Raw genomic sequence first — 10188 nt, forward strand, 5'->3', positions numbered from 1 at the left:
CAAAAGTAGTCAAAATACAAACCCTGAGTAATATCTTGTGACAAACAAACAACAAATAAGGGGGCGAAGGTGATGATTCGGGGCATTATGATGTTTGGTTAGGAGATGCATATTTGTAACTTTAAAAATGCCACTGCAAATTTTGGCAAGCTCGCCTTCAAGTTGGTTTGCAATAAGCTCTTAATTAGAAAAACTTTGCATTCATTTCCTTTTGATTATCCTTTTTTTTTTTTTTTGTTGCAATTGATGACATAATAAATGAGTGATCTAAATTTGATAGTTTGATAAATAGTGTATTTAGTGAGAGGAGAAAGTTTTGGTTTTAAATATATATATAATAATAATATTCATGTAAGTTTATGATTAATCATTCAAATATAGATATAGATGTAATAATAATATTATTTGGTTCTTTCATAGAAGTTTCTTTAATGCTATATAAACCCATCGGCCCACACCCGACAATAACATATGCACTCTTGTTCAACTCTCCCCCAATTTCTCCCCCTTTTTGCCCTAAATTATTATTATTAGGGTTTTCAATTTCTCATGATTTTTCAGCAATCCACATGCATTCATCACAAACCCATCAATTAATTATCTTATTATTGTCGCTGCTAGTGATCGTTTTTGCTCTCAATCGAGGGTTTTTTCGGCTTCTTTTTGCTGGGTTTTTGTTTCGATTTTCACCATCATCATCATCATCATCATGCAGAAGCTCGCCAGTTACAGTGGTAAGGATCTATACTGTGTCTTCAATTTTCCTAATTTTGTTGTGGGTATGTTTAATTTTTCGATTTTAGTCGTTTCTTTTATTGTAATTATGCAATTTGTGATTTTTGGATGTTAGTTTCTCTTGGTGATCTAGATCTTTATGTAATCGAGCTAAACTGCTCGTGAGTTACTCGAGATCGGCTTGTTATAAGCTAGAATGGAGCTGCTCGCGAGTTTAGACGAGCCTATTATTTATCTAGCTTTATTTAATATTTTTAGTGTATGTGCTTTTAGTAATCCTTATTATTACATACAAAATTGGGATAAAAATAATTAAATAATATGCATTATTTTATAAATAAAAAAGTCATAATTAAAATGTATACAGAAAGTAATTATACATATAAGTAAAATAATTAATAGATAATAAACGAGTTGGGCCCGAGCCCAGCTCGAGCTTGAAAAACTACTCACCGGCCAAGCTCGAGCTTTAGAAATAGAGCTTGAAACGAGCCAAGCTGGAGCTCGAGCCTAGACAAGCTCGGGCTCGGCTCAGCTAGTTTGCACCCTTAGTTTAAGATATGATTTCATAATTGGTTAGACTTTTGGTGGTTGCTTTTGAAAACATCATAATTTTTTGCAACACATGAGAATCGGATGAACAGATTATTAAATAAGGAAATGAATTATGATATGATCATTAACTTGGTTAAGCATGATGCATTAATGGAATTGCTTAAATCTTGAGGGATTTGTAATTGTGTTTTTATTATAATTCTAAATTTACGTATTCTTAACTTTTTTATGCGATTAATTTACAGGGGAGGGTCTTTTCTCGTCTCTTGGACACCATACCGAGGTGTACGCCTTACCTTGCAAACGATCCAGAATCAGTGCACCATTTGTATTCAATGAAGAGGTTTATACTAAGCAGAAAACCACCATTGAAGTACTTCCAGACGAATGCTTGTTCGAGATCTTCAGACGTGTTGATGGAAACCAAGAACGAAGCTCATGCGCTTCGGTTTCAAAGCGTTGGCTCATGCTTTTAAGCACAATCCACAAAGATGAAATCAGTCAAACTTCAAACCAGAAGTCAACCGTTCAAGATCCCGGGCATCTTTCAAGATCTCTGGAAGGAAAGAAAGCTACAGATATCAGACTCGCAGCAATTGCGGTTGGAGCCGCTAGCCGTGGCGGGCTCGGGAAACTTTCGATACGTGGAAACAATTCGGCCCGTGGTGTCACAAACTTTGGGCTTAAAGCGGTTGCTCGTGGGTGCCCATCTTTAACGTGTCTTTCATTATGGAATCTGTCATCTGTTTCTGATGATGGGCTTGTTGAAATCGCTAACGAGTGTCATAATTTGGAAAAACTTGATCTTTGTAAAATGTCGGGAATCTCCAACAAATCTTTAATCGCCATTGCAAATAACTGCCCGAACCTGACCGAACTTTCGATAGAACTCTGCCCAAACATCGGTGATGAAGGCCTTCAAGTGATCGGTCAAAAGTGCAGTAACTTGAAGTCGGTTTCTTTAAAAAACTGCCCGTTACTTGGAGATCAAGGAGTTGCAAGTTTATTGTCGTCAACAAGCCGCTCGTTAACAAAATTAAAGCTACATGGAATAAACATTAGTGACATGTTGGTTGCTGTTATTGGGCACTACGGGCTTGCAATAACCGACTTATCTTTGACCGGTCTTTGTAAGGTAACTGAGAAGGGGTTTTGGGTTATGGGTCACGGTCAAGGGTTGCAGAAGCTGAAATTGTTAACGGTTAACTCATGTTTCGGTCTGACCGATGTCGGGATCGAAGCGATCGGGAAAGGCTGCCCAAATCTGAAACAGTTTTCCATTCATAAATGCGCTTTCTTATCTGATAACGGGTTGTTTTCGTTTGCTAAGTCAGCAGTTTCGCTTGAGAACGTGCTTCTGGAAGAATGCCACCGTGTCACGCAATGTGGAATCTTTTCTATGCTCGTAAACCAAGACACGAAATTAAAGAGTCTTGCATTAAAAAACTGTCTCGGGTTTAAAGATTTGAATTTTAACAGCCCGTCATCTCGCTGCAACACCCTGAAAACATTGTCCGTTAACAACTGCCCAGGATTCGGAAACGGTAGTTTGATGTTGATCGGGCAGCTTTGCCCTGAGCTGCAACACGTTGAGTTAACCGGGCTGCACGGGATCACCGACAACGGGTTTACTCCACTCATTGAATCCTGTGAAGCTGGTCTAGTCAAAGTCAACATCAGTGGATGCATTAATATAACTGACAACACGGTTTGTGAAATGACAAAACTGCACGGTGGGACCCTCAAGGTGCTTAATCTTAACGGGTGCAGATCGGTTACCGATGCGAGCATGGTTTCAATTGCATCCAACTGCTTATTGCTCAACGAACTCGATGTTTCCGAATGCGCAATCACTGATTTTGGTGTTTCGGTATTGGCCCGTGCGGTGCAGTTGAATCTTAATGTTCTTTCGCTGTCGGGCTGTCGGTTAGTATCAGACAAGTGCTTAATGTTCCTGTTGAAAATTGGCGGGTCACTTGTCGGTTTGAATCTCCAGAACTGTCACGGGATCAGTAATTCTTCAGTTGGTCAACTTGTTGACCGTCTCTGGAACTGTGATATCCTTTCCTAAAATGGGTCTCGGGTCAAGTATGTTGTTATGTTTTAGTGGGTAAGGTACTTTTTACAGGGTCGAAGACGGGCGTGTCTGCAATTCGAAAGTCGGTTCTAGTTTTTCCGGGGTTTTTGGCTTATTTCTCTATTTTTTGCAGTTAATTGGTAATTAATTTAACTGCTACAAGATTTTTTTTGCCATATTTTCTCGAGAATTTTGAACTTTTTGGTTGTTGGAGATACCTTCTGTCAATGGTCCTAGTTGTGTTTTAGCTTCTTGTGAAGCTTTATTAGTGGGCGTGTTTTGTCGTTTCACCTGTGTGGTTCGGTTTCATGTTTCGTTCCATGTCATCCTAGTCTTGTTTTTGTGTTGGATCGGGTCGTGTTGGGTTGGGTTGGGTAGATATTGGTTCCTTGAAGCAAGTTTCGATGGAGGACAGCGACGCCTTGTTTCTGTGATGATAGCCAAATTGAGTGTTGGTTTTTTTCAAGGCTTCGCATGTTTGTAACCTGTTGATGATGTAACTGGAATCAATGTCTGTCACAGTTTGTTATGTACGTATGGTATGTGTTATGAATGAAATAATGTGTTTGTTTTATACAGTCTTTTGTTAGCCTGCGCTGTTTCTGTCTGCTCTTTTAAGGTAGCATATGCGATGATATTGGTATCAAGTGATACGAATATTGCATTATTGACAAAATGGTGGTGGCATTTCAAAACTGAACACAATACTCTCTGAGGAGGGTAATTGTTTATATTCATAACTCGTCGGGATCATGGCCCATCTTACCACATGCGAAACGTATTGCTGGTATATGGAACACCATTGCCAATCTCGAGAACCAATTGGCATGCTCCAGTTTTAACCTGTCAAACATGATCATAAACATGATCATTTGGGAAAGTGAGCGATGGTACGAGGATCTGGTTCTGAGTTAGACTCTTGGGTTAATGAGTCTTGCAAAACTGTTTCTTCATGATTGTTTCGAGCCATCTTCTCGATTGTAGACCAAGGACTCTTCGGATGCATTTTTGGTGGCTTCCATGAAGAAAGTTTTGTTAGTTTTGTTCAATGTCTACGGTAACGATGTTTCTTTTGTTATGGATTGGAAATGTTGTTGGGTGCCCAAAAAATTGAGCATCTTGGTTTGGAAGGCGGAGATGGATAGAATCCCCACCCGGGTTGGCCACATTCATCAGAATGTCCTTGTCAATACCACAATCTGTGGTAACTATGGGGACAGCCCAGAAAACGTTGAACGCTTATTCACGACTTGTCCTTTGGCGTTCATGTTTGCCAATCCATCAGTTCATGGTGTGAAGTCCCCCATATATACGTCTTCTCGGTGCGAGATCTTCTAGTACTACACAAAATAGCCCCTTTTTGAAGGAATAAAGAAGGCAACAAACATAAAGTACTTCATGGAATCACCTTGACAACGTGTTGATGATTTGAAAGGCGAGAAATGTGGTTTTCTCCAACACAGAAGTCTAATCTAGAAAGGTGTTAGAGGATGTTAAATCTTTGGGTTTTCTTTGGAATAAACATGTCTAAATTCAAATCTTTAAATCGGAAAGCTTGGTGTAACTTTTCTTTTTCGTTTGTTTCTTCTTTTGGCGTCTATAGCTCTAGAGGTGCACAAATCGGGTTTTTAAAATACCCGGGTTCGGGTATGACCGGGTAGTGGAAAATCGGGTATTGGTAATACCCGGGTCGGGTTTGGGTCCGGGTATTGTTTCTAAAAACCGTACCCTATGCATCGGGTTCAGGTCGGGTATAGAAGTATTCTAAAACCGGGTATTTGAATACCTTATTTCCAAGTATTGAAAAACCCTATTTTTGGGTTTTTTCCGGGTATAAATTGGATTTTTTTATGGGTGCAAACGAGCCGAGACCAGCCCGAGCTCGACTAGGCTCGAGCTCGGCTCGTTTAGCTTACATAGAGCTTGAGCTTGGCTCGTTTCGAGCTCTATTTTCAAAGCTCGAGCTCGGCTCGTGAGTAGATTTTCAAGATCGAGCTCGCTTCAGGCTCGGCTCGTTTACTATATATCAACTATATTTTATATAATTATAATTATTTTTATATATTTTTTCTATTATGCCTTTATGTATAAAATAATATATATTATTTAGTTATTTTTATTTATTTTTTCATAAGATTATATATATTAATTAATAATTATTAAATATATATTTTAACAAATTATATAAATGGCAGGCTTGTTTAGGCTCGCGAGCCAGCTCGAGCTCGATAAGTGAAGCTCGGGCTCGGGCTCGTTTATTAAACGAGCTTATTTTTAGGCTCGAGCTCGGGCTCGGGCTCGATTAAGCTCGGCTCGATCGAGCTTTTTAACGAGCCGATCTTGAGTAGCTCGGCTCATTTGCACCCCTAGATTTTTTTAAGGGGTATTTTCGAGTGTATTTTTCAGGTAATTTCGGGTATAGAGCGAGTATTTGAAAAACTCGGTTTCGGGTATTGGAAAAACCCGATTCCGGGTATGGAACCGGTTCCGGTTTTGGGGTATTACCGGGTATAAATCGGGTTCGGTTTCGGGTACGGGTTTTGGTACTGAAATGCATACCCTATCTGTACTCTACGGGTAGGGTCGGGTACGGGTATTAAAAACCCGGGTATAACAAAAACCGGTTCCGGGTATTTTTTTCGGGTCCGGTTCAGGTTTTTTATGCACCTCTATATAGCTCCTGGCTAGACAGGCCCGTTTTAATGAAATTTACCATTCGAGAAAAAAAAAACAAACTTGTCATCGAGAAAGTCGTTGGAGACAAAAGATTAAAGGTAAACACTTTCTTATGGATCAAAGACAAGAGGAGTTAATCGATCGCATTGGTGAAAAATGTTTTCCACCGCTTTGTAACACGTAATTTCTCTAGGCATCTTGTTAGTTGTTTAATTTAATATCTATCCACCGACTTCGAGAGCTTGTAGCCTAGTGGTATAAAAAACTGTAATAAAACGTTCCTCCTCGAGGGGTTGAGGGATTCTACTCCCATGGTCAGCATTGGCTTAGATATAGTAGTTAGTATGTTTAGTGCGTGTGTATTTAGCATTAAATAGAAAACCTAGACAGTTTGTACAAAGATGATATTTAAAATAACATCAAAGGGTGTAATATAATACAAATGAAGGACAAATTTAGCAATCTCATTTCAAGGGACACAAGTGTTGACAACCAAACACTGTTTGAACAGACTTCCCACAATTTTCTTGATAATTAGTAAAACTAAACCACGTTGCATAACAGTTCAAGTTCAGGAACCAAATGAGAAAGAAAACTAAACATCCAAGGGCAAAATGGTCACACCACCATTCTTGAAAAAAGCAGGACAAAAACACTTACCTCAGTGCAGTAGTACTTGACTTCACTATAAACAACAATTTAGACAAAACCCTTTAAACTTGCAACACAAGAAACCCTTCCAATCCCGTCTCCAGTTTCCAACCAATGCCATCGTTTATATACCGACACCCCAACATTCTCATCATTTCAATTGGCTTTCTCCTCGACCGCATGTGTATCTGCCCCCTGGACATGTGACAAATCCTTAACGGGTTCAATCTCATTTGTTTCATTTGACGATATTGTAACTTCACCGGTAGGGGCTTCTTTACCATCTTTAGAGTCTGCAGGCAATTTGACCTTTTCAGAGGGTAGTTTTGGAAGAGATTTCCTTGCGGGTTTTCTTGCAGGAACGGGTGAAAGAGGCTTAGTGACTGCTTTGTTGTTTAGCGCCGACTTCTTTGCATCCAAACTTAACCGAGGTCGAAAAGTGGCACCGCCATTTGCTTCCTTCTCAGGTGTTGATGAATCCTTTTTTCTTCCAAGTTTTGGAGATTTGGGTCGTGTGGTTGGTATCTACATAAACAAGAATCAATTGGTATCGGTTTTGAAACTGAAAGTAGTTGACATTTTAAAGGTCAAAGTTACCTTCTTTAACTCGGTTTTGGGAGGTGTTTCATGGTAGAAACTTGGCATAGGTGTCGCTTTGAACATAAGGCTCTTTCTTAACTGTTTAACCTCAGCTTCTTGTTGTTCCTATAACAGAAAAACATACAACGTATTGTTATATTCTATCATTAATGATGTGTACGACCTTAACATGTATAAAAAACTTAAATTTACCTTGGTTTTTGCTTGCAGGGTGTTTTTTTCCTCTTCTTTTGCATGAATCTTCTCCTCGAGCTTCGAATAGAACTGCCAAAAGCAAAATAAATTCAAGTTTTTGGACTAAATAGTTACAAAAAAAATAAGTCAATTTCCAACCTCTTTACGTTTTTCGGCTCTTTCGTTGCACCTAAAGCTAAAACTATAGGCGGGCAGGGTGCCATGTCTTTGTGACTTTTCATCTCCTGTTGTGGAGCTTCTAATAAAAAAAAGTTAAGGAAAATCTGAGTGTCATCATGTTCTACTTTGACTTTGAAAGTCACCACAGTAAACTTAATTTTGACTTTGATTTGAATAAGTTTAGTGTTTACAGAACATATTAGTAGCAACTAGCAAGATCAACTCACAAGTATTATAATGTTCCAACTGAACCTATATTAATGTTAAACGCGGAGTCACGGATATATTAGGTTTGACCTCAAAAGTCAAACGTATCAACGTAAACGTAATAAGAGCTAACACAAAAAGGATACTCAGGAGAATGTGCTCTTCCTTCTGTGGTGGTTCCATGAACTGCTTTCACTGGCTTCACTTTAATCTTCTCCCTAAATTAAAAACATAACGACTAAACAAATCTATGTTTCACTTTTTCATAAGAATACTATTTTTGTTCACATTATGTTTTCATTCTGACTTTGTCAAGCATTTAAAGAACTAATTCTCTGATTATTACAACTTTGAACAGCAAAAGCGTCTGCGAAGATTTAGTGATTTACTATAACTGTTTATCTGATCATGATTATTCAAAATCACATAATATCACTTTCTAAACACATATTGAAAAAACCAGCATTTTTTATAAAACATAAAGCTCAAATGGATAAAGAGAAACGTACTTGACACCTGCATTTGCAGTAGACGTTTGAGAATCTGACTTTCCAGGCTGCTGAAGTAAACAAATAACCAAATGCCACATTATTTATTATTACATATACATAACGAAATATTCAGATTTGAACCACAAATAACTTTTTGAACCCTTGAAAATACGTGTTAATTTATGTGCAACTATTGGTGGAGGTTCAAACGAGAACAAAAAAAAGTTAAAACCACAAAATGACAAAATTAGCTTTTAATTCAAATGTTATCTGATGTGTTCACATGTGCACTAGTGATTAGTGAACGATCCGAACAGATAGAAGCACATGCGTATTCACACACATTTTTTGTGGTTTTAAACCTTTTTTTGGATCTCACTTGAACCTCCCAACTATATTCACGCACAAATCGACTAAATGGCATGTGAATTAACACGAAACTACAAAAATCTCAAACCATTTTTATAGGGGATGGCTCTACGCAAAACACCAACTATTACGGGAAATCAGGAACATGCATAACAAATGAATCATTCATTATTTCAACCTTAATACTTTTTAAAATAAAGAATATGAGAGAGAGAGAGAGAGATTATGGGCACTTGTTATTCGAAAACCAAATGTAGAAGAAATGCTTTACTGTCTCCAAAATAACAACAAAAGTGTATAAATAAGCAAATGTACCTTAGTAATATGGGCCTTAGCTTGACCTATTGCAGGTTTCGAACCAACACTCTTCTTCTCACCAGGAACCAAACCACTTTTAACCAAAGTAGTTTTCTTTGCATTATTACCGTCTACTTTCTTTTTGGTATCATTTTGATGCGCCAAACTATTACCCATATCCGTTTCACACTTGGGTTGAACAGCCGAATCATCAACATCTTTTACTTGAAGTTCCTAATAATAATAATAAAACAACATGAGCCCTTTAAATTCATAACAAAAGGGTCAATCTCTAGCACAAAAACAGTCAGCTTCCACCGTTTATAGTACCTTAAAAGCATCAAGATCCTTGCTTTCTTCAACTTGCTCAGTAACCGACTCGTTTAAATTCCCATTTCCTTCCTTAGTTTCACAATCATAATTAGGAACCTTGGCTATTATTTCCATGGAGTCATCTTCTTCACTGTAGTTGGAAACCTGTTCTTGAGCAGCTTCATGAACCGTCTCGTTCCCAGAAACAACAACCGTATCATCAACTTCCGCCATTGCTACAAAATTCAAAACCTTTCTTATAATAATATTCTTTTCAGGTATGAACAATTAATGACAATGTCCATCAAATTTAACTAAACTTTCTCTGAGGCATTTATACAAACACTTGGTAGGCATATAATAATAACAATAACAATAATAACAACTAATCACAAAAACAGATAACAATAACAATAATAACAGCCCATTCAATAACTTTCTTTAGCAGGTATGACTATTTAATGGCAATGCCCTTCAAATTTATATGATTTTCCAGTGAGGCATTTTAACAAACACTTGGTGGGCATATACCAATTTGTGCAGATTTAAATACCCAATCACAAAAACATATAACAAACAACAGCAATAATAATAAATCCAAAACCCCAGTTCACTTTACAAACTGAATCTGAACAAAAACTAACCAACAGATCTTCAACGTTACAACCAGATCCAATGTCCAATCTGCAAGATTCAACACAAACCCAGAGATCAAACACCAAATTGAACAAAAAGACACAAAACCCATCATTAAAAAACCTGCATTTTAACAAATTAAGGGTTAAACCCCTCAAAAATGCTCACCAAGATTAGAATAAAAGATCAGAAGGCCATGAGAAGAAAAGGGGTTTTGCAAAGAACCCT

The 10188-nt window shown here is 37.8% G+C and overlaps 2 protein-coding genes across 3 annotated transcripts; one reads left to right on the forward strand and one right to left on the reverse strand.

Moving 5' to 3' along the window:
• Nucleotides 1-484: 484 nt before the first annotated feature.
• On the forward strand, nucleotides 485-3389 carry LOC143624972 (EIN3-binding F-box protein 1-like). Its single transcript, XM_077095458.1, has 2 exons — nucleotides 485-734; nucleotides 1536-3389. Exons 1-2 carry the CDS (start codon nucleotides 710-712, stop codon nucleotides 3359-3361), a joined length of 1851 nt encoding a protein of 616 aa, XP_076951573.1. The 5' UTR covers nucleotides 485-709; the 3' UTR covers nucleotides 3362-3389.
• Nucleotides 3390-6544: 3155 nt separating this feature from the next.
• LOC143624950 (protein WVD2-like 6) lies at nucleotides 6545-9559 on the reverse strand. Of its 2 annotated transcripts, XM_077095440.1 has the most exons (9): nucleotides 9343-9559; nucleotides 9031-9246; nucleotides 8365-8414; nucleotides 8002-8073; nucleotides 7628-7727; nucleotides 7487-7558; nucleotides 7292-7399; nucleotides 7004-7219; nucleotides 6545-6889 (listed from the first exon to the last, which is right to left on the reverse strand). In XM_077095440.1, exons 1-9 carry the CDS (start codon nucleotides 9556-9558, stop codon nucleotides 6851-6853), a joined length of 1089 nt encoding a protein of 362 aa, XP_076951555.1. In that variant the 5' UTR covers nucleotide 9559; the 3' UTR covers nucleotides 6545-6850. The 2 variants fall into 2 exon arrangements, with proteins under 2 accessions (XP_076951555.1, XP_076951554.1); XM_077095439.1 differs by having other exon boundaries at nucleotides 6545-7219.
• Nucleotides 9560-10188: the final 629 nt, after the last annotated feature.

The sequence above is a fragment of the Bidens hawaiensis genome, unplaced genomic scaffold (genome assembly GCF_021521415.1).
Source record: "Bidens hawaiensis isolate Kalapana, Puna unplaced genomic scaffold, B.hawaiensis_p1.1 tig00004003_1, whole genome shotgun sequence".
Taxonomy (NCBI): domain Eukaryota; kingdom Viridiplantae; phylum Streptophyta; class Magnoliopsida; order Asterales; family Asteraceae; genus Bidens; species Bidens hawaiensis.

Excerpts from the sequence above, each read along its gene's own strand:
- LOC143624972 (XM_077095458.1), top strand. The coding sequence starts at position 710 with ATGCAGAAGCTCGCCAGTTACAGTG. Across the intron at positions 735-1,535 it reads GAAGCTCGCCAGTTACAGTG|GGGAGGGTCTTTTCTCGTCT; the intron begins GTAAGGATCTAT and ends ATTAATTTACAG.
- LOC143624950 (XM_077095439.1), bottom strand. The coding sequence starts at position 9,558 with ATGGCGGAAGTTGATGATACGGTTGTTGTTTCTGGGAACGAGACGGTT. Across the intron at positions 7,400-7,486 it reads CCCTGCAAGCAAAAACCAAG|GAACAACAAGAAGCTGAGGT; the intron begins GTAAATTTAAGT and ends TTTCTGTTATAG. Across the intron at positions 7,220-7,291 it reads CCAAAACCGAGTTAAAGAAG|ATACCAACCACACGACCCAA; the intron begins GTAACTTTGACC and ends TTGTTTATGTAG.